The sequence below is a fragment of the Taeniopygia guttata genome, chromosome 1 (assembly GCF_048771995.1).
Source record: "Taeniopygia guttata chromosome 1, bTaeGut7.mat, whole genome shotgun sequence".
NCBI lineage: Eukaryota > Metazoa > Chordata > Aves > Passeriformes > Estrildidae > Taeniopygia > Taeniopygia guttata.
In genome coordinates, this window is record NC_133024.1 from 28,225,043 (window position 1) to 28,245,719 (window position 20,677).

Consider the following 20,677-nt stretch of genomic DNA (forward strand, 5'->3'; position numbering starts at 1 on the left):
GAGTCCTAGGGGGGGTCGGGGGGGTCACACTTCTAGCCTGGACTTCCTAGATACACAGAGAGGGAGCCCTGCACTGTGAGGCTTCAGGATTTCCAGGTCTGAGTGTTGGTGCTCCTTTTCATGTGCATTGTCAATATGTAGCATATACGCAGTTGCAATGCACCTCTTACAAAAACTAGTGAAACCAGATGTCTGGAAATCTTTAAAATTCATTTAGATGAGATGGATGGACAAGCATCTGCTTGGGAATGTGACAGCCCTAGGATAAGAGCTCTTCTTTGATACAGTTTGTTCTGCTTCACAGGAAATCTTCCATTTTTTTGCTTCCATTCAAAGTAATAACCCAGACTAATTTGCAAACACAAGAAGATTCCTTGAAATTGGAGGACTGTTCCCATCCAGCTCTGCTCAACAATTTCTGTCAGGTGTAGCCTAAGCCATGAAGAGATGCTGGGCTGCAGCTTGTCCCTTCCCGTGTGGAGAGGAGGCAGGCACACAGTACAGAAAGTGCTGGAAGCTTGGTTTGCTGTTTTCCTGGGAGAACACGAGGATTTATTCACCCACACAAGCAGGCTAACAACTCATGCTAAAGAGACTCACCTCCTGAATCAGAGGAGGAAGGTGATGTGTAAGTTATCACATCAAGCACTTCATCCACATGACACAACTGAAGCTGCACAAATGTTTACATCTGTGGATACAGACCTTCTCACTTCAAGGCATAAACCTCCTGCAAATGATACAGGTTAAAAAGTGACAGAGGGGGGCCACTACTGTCCTTTCTCCTTTGGTTCCTGCTGTTGGTGGACTGGCAACTTAGCTGAACCACCTCAAGACTTCCCCTGTGGGAATTCTTCAAGCCAAAGAAAAGACAAATCATGGCAGCATTGTCACCACCTGTCTTCCTCAAAAATATCTCTTATCACCTACCTCATACAAAGCTGGATCTATTCTAGTGGTTCCTCTTTCTACTCACTGTCTCCAAAAGCGACCCTACTCATGACAGCTACTGCAACGCAAATCTCTTTTTTACCTCTGGAACTGCCTTCGCTGCTGCCCCTGGGGCCAAGAACCAGCAGTACCTCCAGCTTTCTTCCTCAGGAGTCTCTCCCTCTGCTGATCCTACAAATCTTAGATGAAATTCCTTACTATCTAAGACACTTGGGATCACCTCAGCCAATATTGAGAATGATAAATGAAATCTGCCCTGTCAGCAGGGTGATAAAAATGATCAGATCCTGGATCAATAGGTCCACTTTAGCAAACAGGCTGGTGAAGCAGGAGCAGATCTGTAGAGGGAAACAACTGATGATGAAGACTTTTTTGACACTCTGTAAATGTCTGGGGACTTCAGACCAGCCCTAGCCCAAAGCAAAGCTGAATTCTCACAGTGGTCAGAGCATATTTGCTTCACATCTTGCAGGTCCTTTCACCTAAATTTTTCATCTTCTCCTGATCCAAACTGAGGTACTAATGCAGCTGCACCCTAACTGTCCACCAACACGGATTCCTATCCCAGTTCAGATGGAGAAAAGGAAGACAGAGATATTGGCAGATAACAGGCCCTAAAATGAATGAAGACAAGGAAAGTGTTGGTGCCTTCACTCCAGTAGCAAGACGGGTAACAGGAAAATGAGATGTTTTTTGTCTTGTGAAGACTTTCTAGCCAGGATTGTCCTGGCTGAGGTGACACAGCTGGAAGGGGAGCTTTACCCTTCTGACATGACCAAACCATTGCTCTGAGCACTACTCTCACTCTTATCTCCTGTTCTCTCCTCCCCCTTTCCCCTGTCTGTAGGACCATGCTGTTGGTTGGTGATGGAAGAGGCCACCACAGCAGCTGTGCAAACTGAGGCACCCTGGGCATCCCATGCCCTGGGCACTTTGCCCGCCAAGCACCCTTTGCAGCACCAGCTGTTTGCCTTTCCCCTCAGTTCACAGCCATGCCCCCCAGCCCTCGTGCGGCCTGGCTGCCTCCTCACATCGCTCTTTGGGAAAGGAGCCGGCTCCTTCCCGTCCTGCGGGTGACACTGCGGGGCGGCCGTGCGGCCCGTGGGGCAGGAGGGCTGCACAGACGGGCGCCGCCGTGCCTGGGCCATGTCCAAGCCCGGCTCCGAGAGCGCGGCCGAGCGCAACCCGCCCCGTCGGGAGCAGCGGAGGGGCCGCTGCCGGGGCGGGGGCCGGTGCCGGGGCGGCGGCTCCCGCGCCCGTCCGCCCGTCCCGCCCCCTGGCTGCTCGGCCCGGCGGTGCTCCCGCCGCCGTCCCCCGCCGCCGCTCCCCGCCCCTCGCCCCTCGCCGAGCCCCGCCCGGCGGTGGCCGGAGCGCGGGGCCGGGGCGGCTGCCTGCGGCGGCCGGAGCTGCGGCGCGGCCGGGGCCGGGGGCCGGCACACCGGGCAGAGGCGCGCACAGCCGCGCGGGGCGCCCGTCGCCATGGCAGCGCTTGCTCCGGCGAGAGGTAAGATGGGTCCCCCCGGCCCCCGCCGCCGCCGCCGCCGCGATCGGCCCCCGCTCCGCCGCCGGCGGCCCCCGCTCCGCCGGGCGCGGGGCGGCGCCGCCGCCGCCGGGCACGGCCGCGCCCCGGGGCGCCCCGCGGGCTCCGCGGCCCCCGCCCAGCCCAGCCCAGCCCAGCCCCGGCCGAGCCGCGGCGCTCCGCGGCCGCCGGGCCGGGCTCGGGGCGGCCGGACCCCCGCCGCGGCCGGGCTGCCGAGCGGGGGGCGAAGGGAGGGGGCGGCGGGGCAGCGGCGCGCCTCGGCCCGGCCGGCCGCGTCTCCGGCACCCCGGCTTTCTCCGCGCTCCTTTGCAATCATTCCGGGTCACCTTCCCCTGCGAGCCCCCTCCCTCGCCTCCCCCTGCAGCAGCAGCCCCGCCAGCGTCTCCTGTGCTCTCCCCCGCCGGTGGGATGGGCGGTGGGGTGCAGCCGGGGAGCGTGCTCAGGTGAGGACGGGTTTCCCCGACCTGGGCATCCTGCGCTAGCTCTGGGGCGCTCTGGTCTCTTCGAGCCGGAGGACCACAGCTTGAAGCACAATTGGGCCCCAGAGCCAGCAGAAGCAGGAGGATTCCAGCCTCATCGAGGGATCAGTGTGGGCCAGCAGAACAAGCCGGGGTGGGAAGGGCGGCAGAAGGAGAAGCTGCAAGGAAATTCATTCCCCTGGGATTATCAGAGACGGGTAGTTCCGTAACTGTCTCCAGAGGCCACAGGCCTAACTGCAAGAGTGGTGATAATGGGGGGAAAAGGATGAAACAGAGTAGAATGGGGCCATCGCCAGTCCAGTCATGGCAAACTGCTCCAAGCAGGGAGGAAAGGAGGCAAAGCCTCAGGTGGTCACAGAGAAGGTGAGAAAATAATGGAGAAGCAGGAAGAAGAAGGGCATGGGAACTCAGCCATTAGCTTGGGTACTGAGCCATGCACATAGTCAAGGCACAGAGCAGGCCTGTACCTTCCTGGAATATGCTGCTTGGGTGTTCCCTGTGGATGAAGACAGAGAAGGGGGTCTGAGCTGGTAGGACCAGGGAAGGCAAAGGTGAGTAGTCTCAGGAATAGGTTAATAGTCTTTTTCCCTAGGTATGTGACTATGGGGGTCACATAGACTTGTGGATCAAGAATGTGGAATGGCAGGGTACTGTTGTAATGGTGGAATGCACCCATACATGGGAGCAGCAGGTTAAAAACCAGAGCACTGGCAGAAAGAAGCTGAGGTCCAAAGACTGTTGGAGCTGTGGGAGCTGTACAGCTGAAACAAGGGGTGTAGCAGCACATGCATGGGGATGTCAGCGCTGGAATTACAAGGGATGATGCAGATCAGACCTTCCATGCCAGAAATGGCATTAGTAACACTTTGGCTAGGAAGCTTAGAACTGGAAGGGCAGGGAACATGGTGTGTATCAGCAGCACTGGATTGAGTTGGTGGGGACCAGAGTCCAGCCTGAGCTGTGTGGGGACTGGTGCAAATATGGCTCTTCTGTTCCCTGAAAGACACAGGGAATGCTCCACACTGTCTAAATCATGACAAGGTGTTAGTGTGGGCAAGGAGAGAGAGGGAGAGATCTGGGAGAATAGAATGATCTTAAATTACTTTTTCTCTTTTCTCTCTTCCACAGTGAAACTCATGCCCTGAATCTCCAAGGGAACCTTTGAAAAGGATCTTCCCCTCCCTGCCATCTCCGTATTGTTTGCCAGCTGTGCCCTGCGCAGGAAAGCTTTAAAGACCAGCAAAAAGAAAACAGCAAAAAGGACAATGTAGTTAAGAGTGCAGTGAGGTCTTGGGTAGGGAGCCCTTTGAATCTTGTTTCTCATCCTTCCCTCTTTGTTGATAGCTCTCTGACAGCCTTGGCAGGAACCTCTACCTGGCCACAAGCGCAGTGGCATTTGGTGAGACAGGAATTACGCACAGTGTATGCACCACCCTCACTTTTTCGTCGGGACCTTTGCTCTTTTTCCTGTCACCTCTGAAACTCTTGCCTAGCTCCTCATTCCCTAGGACACTGGGAAGCAGGCACTTGGTTCTGCCAAACTGTTTGGAGTCTCTAGAAATCCCTGTCTGTGTGTGGCCTTCACCAGTCCCAGCAGAAGGTGGCCTCTGAGTCAGAAGGTGTCTGGTGGGCACATGAAGTAAGGAGAGCTTTTTATCTGGGAGAAGAGTGGAGGAGAGTGATGTAATAGATGGGGAGAAAAAAAAAAAAGTGAGCCCAGGCGAGTGAGGGAAGAAGCACTGGTAAGTGTTCATGAGAGAGAAAAAAGGTGGAAGAAAGAAAAAGAAAGAGAACAAGGGAAAAAAAAAAACAGATGAAAAAGTTAGAACAAGGAAAAGAAATATAATCGAATAGGAGGGAAAGGGAAGACTGGAAGCGAGACAGAGTTGACGGCTGTTCTGCCTGGCACCTGGTGGCAATGCCTTGAGAAACCCTTCCAGCAAACAATGTGAGTGCAAACAACTCACATTGCAGCAGCAGATGAGGAGAGACGTGGCTCCCCCAGCGCAGAGTCCCACTCACCCTCTTACAATATCCCAGCAGCAGAGGCAGGGTGCAGTCTAGCAGGGTTGGCAGCATGGGGGACTCTGAATCAGAGTCCACCTTGCACAACAACTCACTGTGGTGGCTGGCATGTGGGATGTTAGCTCTGTTAGCCAACTCTTGGATTATCCTCAGCATCACAGCCAAACAACAGAAACACAAGCCTCTGGAGCTGCTGCTGTGCTTCCTTGCTGGCACACACATCCTTATGGCAGCAGTACCCCTCACCACCTATGCCGTGGTGCAGCTGCGGCGCGAGTCCTCCGACTACGACTGGAACGAAAGCATCTGCAAGGTCTTTGTCTCCACGTACTACACCCTGGCGCTGGCCACCTGCTTCACAGTGGCCTCCCTCTCCTACCACCGGATGTGGATGGTGAGGTGGCCAGTCAACTACCGCCTGAGCAATGCCAAGAAGCAGGCTCTGCACGCAGTCATGGGGATCTGGATGGTGTCATTCATCCTCTCCACCCTGCCCTCCATCGGCTGGCACAACAACGGCGAGCGCTACTATGCCCGTGGCTGCCAGTTCATTGTCAGCAAAATAGGGCTGGGCTTCGGTGTCTGCTTTAGCCTCCTGCTGCTCGGAGGAATCGTCATGGGCTTGGTGTGCGTGGGTATCACCTTCTACCAAACCCTGTGGGCACACAGGAGACGCCGGCGATGCCACCATCAGAGAGCAGAAGAAGCGTCATCCTGCTCTTCATCAGCACATACCACTTTCAATGTGCCAGCCATTGTGGTGGAGGATGTACGAGGCAAAAGGAGGTCTTCACTGGACGGCTCCGAGTCAGCCAAGACCTCCTTGCAGATGACCAACCTCATAAGCGCCATTGTCTTCCTGTATGACACGCTCACTGGGGTGCCTATCTTGGTAAGCATCCAGTTCTCTCTTTCCCTTCAGAATGTGCAGTTAAAGCAGATTTGCTTTTCTCTCAAGTTTTAGAGAAGGATCTCTCCTGTCCCGCCAGCCGCAGAACTGCCGCATCTGAATCTGTGTTATTCTGAGCGGTGGTTTTAAAAAGATTGCAGTAATTCTCTCATCCTTCCGCAGTAGCATTTTCTTAAGTCTAAGTCTGGGGAATACACACTGCACAGCTAAAACCACTGTGCAAGTTTTAAGTGGCTAAGAGGAGAGGAAATTATTCTGCAAACTTACTTGTAAAAACAATGAGATTTCTATTTCTCTGGTCTGCTTCTGGAGAACTGATACACCAGCTTTAACAGCTGATGCATCCAGTTGTCTTTTTCTTTCTGCTTGTATGGCTGTAGGCAGCATTCAGGTTTTGGCCAGCCGGTCGATTCTGTGCAAAATTGGAGAGCTGGAGAAGGTCTCAAAAAGAACCCTTAAAAGGGGAGAGGCTGAGTCACAGATTATTTTTTTTCCCCAGCGGCTGGTGTCCTTTGTTAGCACCTATTTAGCTCCAGCTGGTAATGAGCACAGGAAGAAGGGATGCTAGCACCAGGTCTCATGGTAGAGATATGGCAACTTGGAATATGGCCCAGCAAACCTGGGGAAAGACCCCAGGAGCAGATTTTCAAAGGGACACAGGGTAATTACTTGATGAGTCCTTTAGAAACAGATTATGTTCTACTACAGAATTGTTACCTTTCTCCCTACTTCTGTCTCCTTGGCATTATTGCTTTTTCTTACCTTACAGGTCGTGAGCTTTTTCAGCCTGCGCTATGATACGGCCCCCACCTGGATGGTTCTGGCTGTGCTCTGGTGTTCCATGGTGCAGACCTTGCTGCTCCCCTCTTTCATCTGGTCCTGCGAGCGCTATCGAGCAGATCTCCGCACCGTGTGGGAGCAGTGTGTGGCTATCATGTCTGAGGAAGACACAGAGGATGGTAAGCTCCTCACCAGCCCACAGTCACCTTTCTTCACTAACCAACCTCCCCAAAAGACTACAGAGGAAAGAGGGGGTCTTTGGGAAAAGGATCTTGTGGTGTTCGGGTGGCTCGGTGACATTCATGTTACAGCTTGAAGTCAGCAACCACAAGAAAATGTATTCTGTGGAGGGCTCTGCCACTCACAGCCATAGGACTAGCATCCAGGAAGCATTAGTGCAGCATCTTCCTCACTACTTGCAAGCATAAATACATTGTGTGTAGCTGCCAAACCACAACCAAAGTGACATGCTGGGCCTCAGCCCAACTCGCTCATTCAAGGGTCCAAGAGACCTGGCAGTGAATGATTCAAAGGCAAGACAGAAGATATAGGGCACAGTGTGGGTGCTTTAGTGCTGCTGCAAGCAGAAGGACAAGGTCCTGGTTCAGAGGTGAGCCCTCAGAGCTGCAAGTAGGACAGCACAAGTCAGATAAGCATTAGGATGGTATCCAGGTGCCCTGATAATGCTCCTCTTCTGACTGAAAAGTGTTGACTGCCGTTCTTGTCTTTGCCAACAGATGGTGTGTGTGATGATTATGGTGATGGCAGGATCTGCAAAGTGAGATTCGATGCGAACGGCGCCGCAGCTGCAAAGCGGGACTCTCGGGACATCAAGCTGCTGCCCATGCACCACATGTTGTTGCCCCAGGACAAGGTGCATTACCTGCAGGTGAGCCAAGAGCTAGCGGGGCAGCCCCACAACCCACTTCCTTCTCTGTCAGTTTCCCACGCCTTTGTGTCCTCTTGACTCTCTTCTCTGGGAACCTCAGCTACTCCCTTCCTATTCTGACTCTTCAAGTCTTCCATCACCTGCCCCCTTCTCTGTTTTCCAGGTCCCTATTTCACGGAGACTGTCACATGATGAGACTAACATCTTCTCCGCCCACCGCTCTGCTCCATCCTTCCTACACAAGTGGTCTTCGTCTGACGACATCCGCATTTCCACCCCCCGCAAGCCTGGGGGCCCCGGTTTCTTGCCTCCCCAGCTGCATGACTACCAGCACCGCCGGCGGCCCCCAGAAGATGAGCTGACGACCCTACGGCAATTTTTGGAGGGGGGGCTGTTGCCCCGGGGTTCCAGCTCCAGCGCCTGCTTCTTCCGAGATGAGATCACCACGTTCATCGACGAGACGCCACAACCCACCCCAGCCTGCAGCCCACGGCACTCCTGTCTCCTGCTCGCATCACGCCGAGACCGCCGCCTCTCCCTCGGCAGCAGGGAGGAGGAGAATTCTGACCGGCCACGGCGCTGCTCCGTGCTTGGCAATGAAGTCTGGCGTCTGCAGGATGGAGAGCAGGCACCATGTGAAAGGACCCCAGAGGCCTGCGAGCCACAGACCTTCCAGGACCCCAAACTATGAGAGACAGCATCAAAAACATTCAGTGCCATCACAGTTTTTAAATGAAACTTCAAGCGTTCCCTTTGTCCCGGGACCCAATCACTAATTTGCATTCTCATCTTTCTCGCCAGCAGGCAGAAAGCACGGCACCCCATGCTGGTGGGGGAAAAAGAAGTGGGACAGATCCACAGAAGGGAGCACAACGGACGGACAGACAGCCTGTGCCTGCTCTCAGGTTACAAACACATCCACCGCTGCCACCGCCACTTGGCATCCTTGCCAGTCCCGTCCCTTTGTGAACTCCACCCTCGCATCCGCTCTGCCCTAAGAGACAAGGCAGGCGCAGAATGGTATTAAAATTCTATATTTGGAGTGTCAATCGTGTGTCTGTTTTTAAAATACTATATTAGTAATAATTTTGTTTCCATAGAAACAAAATGATTGTCCCGGTGTTTAATGAAGCTTCACAGGTTTCTGGAAGAGAAACGCAAAATGTGCGAGGCTCCTTTCCTCCCTCTTCATCCTTTCATTTCAGCTTCTCTGAAAGGCAGTGGATGCTTAGCAGCCGAGGAAAGGGAACGATGCCCTTAGAGGAGTTGTCATGGGAGACTGGGTGAAAGGTCTTCTGCCCATTTCAGATGAGGTGCTAAGCAGGAGGCCTCAGGTTTCTAACATTGCCTCAAAGCAAAACCATTTGTTGAGCAACTCCAGGCTTGGAAAGAATTAAAATTCACTCCAAGAATCCAAGAAGATCTTGACCCTTAACATATTATTTCACCAGCGCAAACTTCAGGTAGCCCAAACTTCTCAGCCAAACAGGAAAGCTGACAGAGGCTTCTCGGGGAAGTCCCACTCAACTGCCCACACCAGCAAAGCTGGTAGTGTTGAGGTCTGGAGCAAGCTCCTGCTCCAGACACAACTCTTGGCAGGGAGGTGCAAGAGTAGTGTGTGGGAGATGGACCTTCTGGCTGGTGCTGGCTGTAGTTCCAGCCAAGGGCAAAGGTTTGGCAGTGTCAGAGGAGAGGCGGTGTCAGAGGGAGACACCCCCAAAGCACTTCTCTGTGCGATGGGAATATGAAGCTTCCAAGCGTGACTCCAAGGAGAGGCGTCCTTGGCGGCGTTTGGGTGACCGACCCCAAATGGGGGGTTTGCGCTGGGGCTGCCGCCCGGGCCAGGGGCCACGTCAGACCCAGCGGCGGCAGCACCGGGAGCCCCCGGGGCAGCGGCGGCTCCCGGCCGGCGCGGCAGGACCCGGGCCGAGCCTTCCCGCCCACCGCGGCCCCGGACCGGCGCCGCCCCCGGGGTGGGCCGAGCCCGGGGCCCGCCAGGACGCCCGCCCGCCCCGGACCCCTTCTCCTCCTCCCGGAGCCATGGCCTCGCTGCTGTGCCTCAGCCTCCTGGCCGCCGCCGCGGCCGCCACGTCGCCGGGCCGGCTGGTGCCGTTCGACCTGCTGTACGCGGACGGGGTGCGGGCGTACCTGGCGCGGGACTGGGCGCGGGCGGCCGAGCTGCTGCAGCGCGCCCTGCACAGCTACGCGGGGCTGCGGGCCGCCCGCCGCGCCTGCCGCGCCGCCTGCGCCCGGGAGGAGCCGTTCTCCGGCGGGCCCGGGCGCTGGGAGGCCGCGCTGCTCGGGCCGGTGCTGCAGCGCGCCGGCTGCCTGCAGCGCTGCCTGGGGCGGCGGCTGCGCCCCGCGCCCTCCGCGCACCGCGCCAGCCGCGCCGTGCGCCGCGACTTCCAGCGCAGGGAGCCCTACAACTACCTCCAGGTGGCCTTCTTCCAGGTGGGCACCGGCATCGGCACCGGCACCGGGGCGGGCGAGACACAGCGGGGTGCGAGGTGCCAGCGGCTCTCCCACAGGGTCCCCGGGTAGCCGGGGGGGTGGACGCCTTTCCTTCAGCCTCGAGAAGAGAGAACCGAGAGGGAGCCGTATTGATGCGCATAAATATTTACAAGGGGGTTGCCAAGGGAATGGAGCCAGGTTCTTCTCACGGGTGCCAGTCGCTACAAGAGGCAACAGGCAGAAACTGATGCACAAGAAGTTCCACCTTTAGGTGGAATATTAGGAAGAGCTTTGCTATGTGGGTGACCATGCACTGGAACACATTGCGCAGAGCAGAGGGAATCTCCCTCACCGGAGACATTCCAAAACCATCTGGATGCAATCTGGTGCCATGTGCTGTAGGACGACCCTGCTTGTGCAGGGAGGTTGGAGCAGATGACCCGCTGTGGTCTCTTCCAATCTGACCCATTTAGTAATTCTGTGATTCTGAACCCGGGAAGTAGCTGGGGTGAGGGGTGGGTGTGAACAGCAGAGACCTACAGGAGCATGACAGGCACTGTTGCCTTTTCTCCACAGCTGAAGAAGCTGGATCAGGCCGTGTCTGCCGCTCACACCTTCTTCGTCGCTAATCCCCAGCACCTCCAAATGCGGGAGGACATCGAGAAGTACCGCCGTATGTCAGGGGTGAAGTCAGACAGCTTCCAGGACTTGGAGGCCACACCACACTGGGTGAGGGCTCAGTGCAGAGCCACGCATGAGCAGCTTTTATTCCACCCTAGGGACCGGTCTGGAATCCTGATCTGTTCCTACACAAAGGCCATGGTTTGAGACAGGCCCCCATACACAGAATCATATAGAGATTCAGCTTGAAAAGAACCTTTAATGATCACCTAATCCCAGTCCCCTGCCATAGGCAGGGATACCTTCCACTAGATCAGGTTGCTCAAAGCCCCATCCATGCTGTCCTTGGAATACTCTGAGGGATGGGACATCCACAGCTTCTCTGCACAACCTGCTTCAGTGTCTCCTACAGTCATCATCAAAGTATCTTATCTCCAGTGCAACAAATACTTACCTTCCATCAAAAGGCTTTTTCAGTTTAATACCATTGCCCCTTATTCTGTCACTACAGGCCTTGGTCAAAAGTCTTGCTCAGACCCCTTTGTGTCTGAATGGCTGCAGGAAGATCTCCCTGCAGCCTTCTCTTCAAGGTGAGGACAAACCACTGCAAGTGTGACAGAGAGACTTTTTGATGACAGTTATTTGGCTTTAGTCTAGGATTTGCTGTCACTGTGTGGTTCACTGTGCATGAGCAGGCAGGCCCCTTTATGTCAGCACCAGCCTATGAGCGACTCAGAAGTCTCAGGGCATCCTTTGGTGTCACCCACACTGATGAAGGGACCTGGATCTGTCCTTCACAGGAGGCATATGAGACTGGTGTGCAGCACTATGATGCAGATGAGTACCTGCAGGCTGTGGCCGGGCTGGAGGAGTCACTCTCAGAGGCCCTGTCAGCACTGGAAGAGTGTCGTGCCCTGTGTGAAGGGCCTCGGGAGGATGAGGACGAGGAGGAGAAAATGCAGCCTGGCCTGTATGAAGCCATTGCAGGTAGTGTTAGAGGCACAGAGGGTTGGGTAGGAAGGCTGTGCTCCCCACACTGGGCACATCCCATCACCCAGCACTCCTGTCTGGAAGAAGTGTGGGCTACTGCCTTTCTTGCTCCTCTCTCTTGCAGCCCATTATATTCAGGTTTTGAAGTGCAGGCAGCAGTGCGTCCTGGAAATTGCCACAAAGCCGGGGAGAATTTCTGCCACAGAAGATTTCATACCCTCTCACCTTGATTTGCTGCAGTTTGCCTACAGCCAGGGTGAGCAGAGCCACAAACCAGCAGGTTGTACTGTGGCACCCCTACACTTGCCCTTTGCCTCTGATCCTGGAGCATGTCATGGGGAAAAATGGCACACTGACCTGAGCTCTACTACTGCTTACCCCCTAACTCTTTCCATAACCTCTATTCAAGTCTGTGGCCACCTTGGGAAATGTCCCTTGTGGTCTCCTTCAGTCTCATTGTCCAACATCTGTGGTGTGAAGCTGTTCCCCATGTCTTTCCTCCAGCACACTTTTCAGGACCTTGTTCCAACTATTTACTGAGTATTTTATACCCTCCTTTTCAGTACATGGTTCCAGATGAGGCTCCCCATTCCTGCCTAGAGGCTGCACATCTCACCTCAGCAGTGGCGTTCCCTCTGAGGCAGCCCTACCTGCCTACCTGCTGAGCTGATGGCCTGGCATGACACTGGTCATCCTGTCACTCTGTCACTTTCACACATCCCTCAGCCCTTCTTTTGCATAACCCTGCTCCTCCCCACACTGACCTAACTGTTCTTACTTCCTCTGTCAGACAGCTGGTAAAACTTGTATCTCAAAGAAGCTGCTAGACCCCTCATCTTGCCTGTTGCATGAGGGAAGTGGGACCATCTCTCTTTTTAAATATACCTACTTTTAATCTGTTTCTTGTAAACCAGCTCCCAATAAGTATTAAAGGCATGCCTGTTCTGTACCAGGTTCATTCCCATCGTTGGGTGGAGGCCCTGCTAGGCAGGGGTTGATGTGTACTTGGTGTAAGGCCAGCTGCCAGATCCTGACAGGGACGCTGGGTGCTGCTGGCCTGCACACATTTGCTGCTCAAGTCTTTCAGAGATGTGTGTTTGTTCTCTTCTGTCCCTGCACAAGTTGGGAACCAGACACTGGCTGCTGAATGTGCTGCTTCCTACTTGCTCTTCTATCCCACGGATGAGCCCATGTTGGAGAAAATGAAACAGTATCGCACAGAACTGGGAGAGGATGCAGTTGTCGAAGCCAGACAGGTAGCAACAACTCCACGTCTGTCCTTTTTGGTCCTCCCCTGTCCCACAGGACAGGATCACAGTCCAAGAGACAAAAAGGGAAAGGTGTTTCACTGCAGACATGTGCCAAGGCCAGGACTGAAGAAACTGGAGTTTACATCTAGTCTGTCACAGTCAGTGCCCCTTCAGGACAAAAACGGGCACAGCAGTGTGATGGGGTCAGGCTTCTGCCCTGGACAGGGAAGGGGTTGTCTTTTATGAGGTGGTTGTTTGACAGTCTCTTTGCTTCCTTAGAGTATTCAGCAGTATGTGCAGAGATCTTTGATGGAGAAGAAGTTGATTTATTATGCCGTGGAACATCTGGGAGAAACTTTTAATGACCCTGTAAGTAACAGTATCATCTTAATCTTCCTGCCATGGTTTCACCAATTGTTCATAATCACAGTTGTCAGAATTCACTTTAGTTGGCCACGATCCAGAAATGATCAGATGCTGATGAGGACCCCCAAGTCCTTATGAGGTGGATCTTTAAGGCCTTTCTGCTGCTCCAGGACTGAAGTTAGTATGAAATTGCTGCTGTAACCGTATGCATTGGCTCAATTTGTCTGTCCTGAGAAGTGAGCCACAGTGGTTGGTCTGGTACTCACTGGAGAAGCAGTGCAAGGTTTGCTGTGTACTGAACCACCTTTTTTTTCCTTACAGGATCTTTGGACTCCAGATGAGCTGATTCCTGAAAACCTAAGGGAGAAACACAGGTAAGATTTGGCATATCAGCTAGGACTGCAATATAAGTAGGAGTGGTACAAGGAACAGTAATATGTAGAGAAATGGGCACAAAAGGAACGGGAAAGATGTGAAATGCTGCTACAGAGGGAGGTTGGGCATGGCTCTGTGTACTGACAGCCCTGGTCTCTGTTTTTGCCCTTGCCCCTGAGAGAGGATCAGGAGAAGCAAAAGCAGGAAACTCTGGATGTGGAAGAGAGGGAGAAGAGGGGTGAGTAAAAGAGCTTGAAGGAGGTCTTGGATGCAGTCAGCCTGACTTACTCAGGCTAAGTGCTGTCTTCCACCCTCAGGCATTGGAATGCTAGCATAGGTGCAGACTGACTTGAATGGCTCAGCAAGCCTTCTCACTGTTCTTTTCTTCCTCTTTGATGCATGTGTAATCTTGCAAAATCTTACTGCCTATATCTCTGGCATGCGAACTCAGAGGGCATTGTGGCTGGAGAAGCTGAGAGCAGCCTGAATGTGTGTCAAGCCCGTGGACATGCAGATCCCTGTTCAGTGTGCCAGCAGTGTCTACACCAAATCTGGTTCAGCTCCACCAGCCCAACTTCAATCAACACTTTTCTGAAAGGGACATGAAGGGAGGGGCCGGGAAATGGAAACTGGAAGCAGGCAATGTAGCTTGGGCAAGTCTTTCCCTGAAAAGCAGAAGTCCAAGGGGTTTGTGGCCAAATGATACAGGCTGCAGTGCAGAGTCTCATGTTCTTGCTGGTCCCCTATTCTTATGTTCAGAGCCTCTTGAAGGGCTCAGTCGTGGAGTCGTTGCTTAAAATGACCCCAAGTGGTTCTCTGCTGTGGCACATGTGAGAGCAGAACCTTCTAAGGGCCTGAGTGCCTTGGCATTCCTTATCATCCAGAGGGGTTGGGAAAAAAGGCTGAAGATCAAAAAGCTAAATCATCAGCTAATATCCAGTGCTTCTCTTTGGGGTGAAAAAAGCAGAAAGATTCACCAGACATAATTCTTGAATAAGATGTTGATGAAAGATGATTGAAAGGAGGGTTGATGGAGGTGTTTACCTGCTTCTTTTCTCCAGAGCCTCACTCCAGTAGGCTGGACCTGTTCCACTGCTGCAATCCACAGTGCACTCAACTTCTCCCAGCTCCCTGCTGCTCTCCCAGCAAGTCCCAAGTCTCTGCTGGCTCCTGAAGCACGTGCTGTAGGCCAGCTTCCCCAGCTGGTGCTCTGGTTCCCCTGAAGCATGTGAGGGGGTCTGCGAGGAGCGGGCACTTCTGGGGAACTATCCTGTCTTCTCAGAGAATGTATAGTGTCTCTCCACTTCCTTATCCAGGCTGGGGGCTGGTGTCTGAGGGATTCTTGTCCAAAGCCTGCTCATGCCTATCCGTGCTTGCTTCTCAATAGGTCCTTTGCCTTTTGAGGGTATTGCTGTCACAATGGATTCCCAGCAGATGAATGGAACCCAGAGGGTTGTGTTCGACAGAGTGCTGACGGAGTCTGAGTGCAAGGACCTTCTCCGACTGACACAGGTGAGCCAGGGTCCTGCAAGAACTCCTGTGTGTGTACTTTCCTCCTCAGCAGGCAGGGCAGTAGGGTTTCCATGGAGGAGAGGTGGCAGCCTAATGCATGTCATCTGTATCCTTCTATTCCAGGCAGCAGGGGAAGCAGGAGATGGATACCGGGCAAGACGGTCGCCTCACACCCCACATGAGAGATTTGAAGGGTTAACTGTTCTGAAGGCCGTGCAGGTAAAATGCATCTGTGAGTCTGCTGCCTTCTTAATTGTCCAGAAAGAGAGTTTGCCACCTGAGGGTTTTCTTCTGTGAATTGCACTCTGGGTGGTGTCAGGGGTGAGCTGTCTCCCTCACAACACTTGTGGTCTCCTCTGACCTCCTTCCTCCTCAGCACATTCAGGGATGTTGTACGTGGAAGGCTTGACAAGTGCTTTCTCTTCTGTGAGGCACAGTTTGGGGACTGCTTTTCCCTGTGAGGTAGCCCTACAGGCATGCTTAGTTTAGAGCTGGAGAATAAATTAAGGTAGAAGGAGCCTCTTGAGATCTCTGATCTGACCTCCAGCTTGCAGCATGTCTAATTCCAAAGCTAGATGAAATCCCTTGATTCTTTGAGTAGGCAAGTTCTAAACATTTCCAAGAGTGGGGATTCTCCAGCCTCTCTGGGCACCTTTTCTCGTGCTGTACCAGTCTTGTGAGGGTGAAATTTTTCTTCATATCTAGCCAAAATTTCCCTTGCGGCAGCTTTGGTCTGCTGCTTCTTTTCAGTGTGTCTCTCTGAGGAGACACTGTCTCCATCTCCTCTGTAATCCCCTTTTAGGTGACAGGGGGCTGTACTTAGATGTTCCTTTGGCCTTCTCTTCTTTAGACTGAAGAAAGCCAAATCTTTCAGCCTGTTTTTCTAAGTCGTGTGTTCCAACATTCCTGCCATCTTGGGACTCTTCATTCAAGGCTCACTTCAGTCTTTTAGTATCTCTCGTGTAGTGGGACATCCAAAATTATGCAGCTTTACAGATGTGGCTTCATGGGCCAAGGAGAAGGAAATAATTACTGTGCTGTACAGTTGTACTCCTGAGTTATAATTGAATGAGAAAATGTGTTCCTTTCTTGCCTGAGTGACCACATGACTTTACAAAGGTCTCTTCTTCTGTGATGTGTACGTGTATCATTTCATAGAGTGTCTTTGTAAGTATTGTAACAGACTTGTTTTTCACTTGTAGCTGGCCCAAAATGGGGACGTGGAATGGAGGGACGCCAAATTGCTTCTGCAGGCTAGTGAGAAATCTCGGAAAATCATAGAGTCCTATTTTACTCCTGGAAAGAAACTTCATTTTTCATTCACACACCTTGTGTGTCGCAGAGCTGTAGATGGTAAAGAACCTTTCATCCTGTTAGTGCCTTTCTCCCAGAGAGTCTCCTCACTCCCAGCCATGTGCTCTCAGGAGCACATTCTCACTGTATCCCTTTCCCTCTGCTTTATTCTTTCTTGAAACTGAAAATGCCTATATTCCTTTTTGTATATTTTCAGGGGAGCAGGAAGGTCGCATGGATCTTAGTCATCCTGTCCACGCTGACAATTGTCTCTTGGATCCTGAGGGGCAAGAGTGCTGGAAAGAGCCTCCTGCCTATGTGTACAGGGACTACAGGTAAGAGCACCTGCATTAGATCATGTGAAGATATCCCTGCCCCATCAGAGGATGAGCTTAGCTTATAGAAACCAGGTGATGGTTGGCTCAGAGCCATCCAGAACTGTATCATCAGGCCAAAGGCTGCATCAGCAGCTTCAGAACAAGGTGTGAAATGCTTTCCCTGGGCTGGGAAGACCTGCCCTTTTTCCTTCCTTGCTTCACACAGCCAGCTTTAACAGAGAGCAGAATGAGGCTAGGAGGCTGCACAGATTAGAACCATGATATCAAACTGCTATCTTGTGGGTCTACCACAGTACTACAGTCAGCTGCCAGCCCTTTTGATAGGCTGTTTCTTGTAGTCAAGTTCCATCTTTTACAGAATTCTGTGAATTATAGGAAAGGGATATTCGAGCTCCTTGGATTCCTTTTGTTTGAGCAGTCAGTGTACTTCAGTGACTGTTCTCTCAAGATTCACTGCAAATACTTTGTCTTGGGTTTTTCCATTCCACGTGAGAGTTTATGTTTTTTCCAGTCTGTGGCAGGTTTTGTTACTGCTCTGTGAAAGAACCTGAAATATAGTTTAATGGTGATGCCAGTTGTTGCACACTGCAGCCAGATGAGGTCAGTTCACTACAGCTGATTCCTCCCACTTGCCATCTCATCCCTGAGCATCCAGAAATTTTACTTGTCTTTTCTTTGTATGGTAGCTATATCTAGAGCAGAAATCTCTAAGAAGCTATGATAAAGATATGGGACTTAGAGGGAATTCTATTATAATTGTGTTGTTTCCCTTTGGATAGCAGTGTTTACTTGGTATAACCAAATTGTAAAGTTAGCAGGCTTTGTTGTGTAACCAGTTAGATGTCCCTCCTGGGAGAAAGCTGTCCTGTCCCTTCACTGCTCCCTGAGTTCTCTGACTTCCATATGAATGGATGGTAAAATACCTACCCAGGATCTATGCCACTGAGCTATTTTTGGGAGTATCCCTGTCCCCTTGCATTCAAGTTGTGACTGCCCAACCAGCTTAAGGGCTGCACTCTTACAGTGTCCTTTTGAATGAAGTCCCTGTGTTCCAAACTTCCTGGATCTTTCCTGTGAATCTGTGCTATGGGCATTAATGATAATTGATAATTGATAATTGAGCAGGATTGGGCCCAGGGGCCCATGAGTTCCAGTAATGCTGCTCTGGGTGCACAGTGCTCCTTTGGGTGCCAGCGGTGCACTGGTCCCTGTGTGCTTTCATGCTCATCTTCACCCTCTCTTTTCATTAGAAATTTCCCCCATTGCACCATTCTGAGCCCTTTTACCAGAGTCCAAACTGCTGAGATTGAGCATGTAGTGTTTCCTTGGAAAATGCACTATTTTTTCAATCATTATGTGGGTAGCCCAATCTGCTTTTAGTACCCCCGTGTTACATTTTAAGACCATTTTCCATTTGCTTCTTGTCCTCCAATTACCCTTCTCAGAAATTGAGTCTAAAGCCCTGCAGACTATTGAGGTCAGGATAACACAGTTTATGCTTCAACCATTATCCCTACCTTCCTGTCCCTTTGGACATGTGAGAACTGTCCTTGCTTTTCTCCACTCATGTCAGCACTCTGGCTTCACAGCCTCGTTAAAACCCTGTGGCAGAAGAGCTACAACTTCCTGGGTTCCAGGACTGGTAATCCTCTCACTGCCCTCATGTCCTTAACATTGCTTCAACAACCACAGTGTTCATTAATTATGAGCCTCTGTTGTTCCTCTGATGTTTTCTATCAGCTTAATTGAATACCAAGAAGAACCCGGGCAGTCTGTGGTCCATGCTTTCACCTACTTGATTGTGCTGTACAGTGGCTTCATTACTTCTCTTCTTCTATGACTTTAGTAAAGTTTCTTGGTTTAATTTTCTTTTCTACATGCACCAGGCCCCTTTTCGATCATTCCAATTCTAATGTTGCCCTGAAATTACTTGGCTGTTAAGACATGGCTTTCTTTGCTGATCAGTCTCCTCTTCCAGGAATTGAGTTATTCCCAACCTTGAAACATAAACAGCAGGTTAGAAACAAGGTCTGTCAAGCCCAGGGCATTGTTACAACAGTGCCACAGATGCATGCTGCAGGGGATTAAGAACAAACCAAAATAAAACGGGACAAGTGTGTAGAGCTAATTCCCTGGCATTCTCTCCCAGCCTCCTGTAGCTTGCAGCTCAGGGACTCCCCTGAGCTAGGCACTGCTGTACTTAACACCCTCAGATGGATTCTCCTGCTAACTGGTCTGCTTGCTTTTGAACCTGTGACAAGGAGTGTGGGGAAGCACCTGGGAGGAATAAGCTTCACTGTACATATGTACTCTTTCTTTTTGTCCACAGTGGCATTCTCTACCTCAATGATGACTTCAAAGGTGGAGGCCTTTTCTTCACTGAAATGGACACTGTGACTGTCACAGTAAGTCTGCGACTGGCCAAAAGAGGGAGTGGACTGAGGGCGAGACTTAGTCCTGGCAGGAGCAAATTGTTTGGTTATTAGATCCCACCACTCCAAAAACAATCCAGTGCTGGTGCAGTGGCAGATTCAAATAGGGGCAGCTAAAGGGAAATTGAGGCAAATCTCAGAGGAGAGTTTGACTCTTTCGTAGCTGAGATTTCTCAGGCTCTTTCAGTCTGTGGTGTCTGTGACCTTTGTTGTCCCATTGATTCTCCCTGTCCCTCTCCAAGGCCTGCCTTGCTCCTAGACTGTAGCTGTAGATTCCTAGCAGCTCTCTGCTCTTCCACGTTCCCAGAGGCAGTGTCACCTCTTTGGAAGGACTGTGTACTCCAGAACAGGGGTCTGCTGGCTTCACAGTCTCTTGTCTCTCCTGGCAGGCCGAGGTGCATCCCAAGTGCGGGAGGCTGGTGGCCTTCAGCTCTGGCAAGGAGAACCCTCATGGCGTGTGGGCCGTGAGCCGCGGCCGGCGCTGCGCCATTGCCCTCTGGTACACGCACTCCCAGGAGCACGCTGAGCAGGTGAAGGGCCGTGCTGAGGGACAAATACAAGTAGCTGCAGTGAGATCACATCCCACTGAGGAGCAGCTTTTGGGCTTTCCCTTGGGGCAGGGCATAGTGCAGCAGCTGGGGGTTTCCCGTGGACAGGGTGTCTGGTGGAGGGGCCCGCCTGGGATGGGTCCTGCAAGGGGGATTGGGCTCTGGAGCGGTCGGGTGGATGTGTTTTGTCGAGACCCCAGCAGGGAGGATTCACGTAATTTCTGTCTCCATGGCTGCAGGAACGGGTGAAGGCAGAGGAGCTGATGGAGCAGAGGGCTGTGGAGCAGGACCAGCCTGATGGAGATAAACATCAGGGAACTGATCGCAGCAGCAGATCCTCCTCAGAGCCTCGTGCTCCCAGGCGTGCAGGCAAGCCTGCAAATCAGGGACAGAAGCCTGGCTTGGACAGGAAGCAGCACCCCAAGGTGCTACGGGCCAGAGATGAGTTCTGAGGGCATGGGGCCCTGTGGACTGTCACACACCACGCCTGGCAGGTCACGGGAGGACCGGGACCACGGAGGCCTGGGGCAGTGTATTAGTGTGGTAGAGCTGTAGTGATGGGGAGGGGTGCAGCTTTCTTCTCTGTGGTGTCCCAGCAGCTGAAAAATGGGAGAAGGACACAGTGTGGAAGTCAGTGACACCAGGAACTTTCTTCACTGCCTCACCCTGTTTGCCTCACTGAGAAGTAAGAAGACAAAGTCTTCTCACCCCACTCCTCTCACTTCTTGGCCATCCAGGGCTAAATGTGAGAGAGGGAGGAGGAGCCTGGAGTCTTTCGGTGAGGGCTGTCTCACATTCAGGAGCTCAAAACTAAAGCGCTTCAATTTCCTAAGCACCTGCAAACTCCAGAACTTTGCAAAGTGACCTGCGACAGGAAAGGTGAGGGACTGTGAATAGATGGAATAAAAACCAAATGCTGGACACAGA

General features: G+C 52.5%; 2 protein-coding genes across 3 annotated transcripts; both read left to right on the plus strand.

Annotated features, from left to right (window-relative positions):
* The first annotated feature begins 2,196 nt into the window (after positions 1-2,196).
* Positions 2,197-8,623, plus strand: GPR162 (G protein-coupled receptor 162). 2 transcript variants are annotated; one of them, XM_030267262.4, is made up of 5 exons: positions 2,197-2,455; positions 4,099-5,887; positions 6,675-6,864; positions 7,423-7,574; positions 7,738-8,623. In XM_030267262.4, exons 2-5 carry the CDS (start codon positions 5,048-5,050, stop codon positions 8,263-8,265), a joined length of 1,710 nt encoding a protein of 569 aa, XP_030123122.1. In that variant the 5' UTR covers positions 2,197-2,455; positions 4,099-5,047; the 3' UTR covers positions 8,266-8,623. The 2 variants fall into 2 exon arrangements, with proteins under 2 accessions (XP_030123122.1, XP_030123127.1); XM_030267267.4 differs by lacking the exon at positions 2,197-2,455 and adding an exon at positions 2,658-2,934.
* A 706-nt stretch (positions 8,624-9,329) lies between these two features.
* P3H3 (prolyl 3-hydroxylase 3) lies at positions 9,330-20,677 on the plus strand. Its single transcript, XM_002192922.6, has 15 exons — positions 9,330-10,025; positions 10,602-10,754; positions 11,447-11,633; positions 11,761-11,892; positions 12,759-12,892; positions 13,166-13,255; positions 13,574-13,626; positions 13,807-13,865; positions 15,015-15,139; positions 15,263-15,358; positions 16,342-16,492; positions 16,650-16,767; positions 19,100-19,175; positions 19,592-19,732; positions 19,990-20,677. Exons 1-15 carry the CDS (start codon positions 9,384-9,386, stop codon positions 20,200-20,202), a joined length of 2,370 nt encoding a protein of 789 aa, XP_002192958.5. The 5' UTR covers positions 9,330-9,383; the 3' UTR covers positions 20,203-20,677.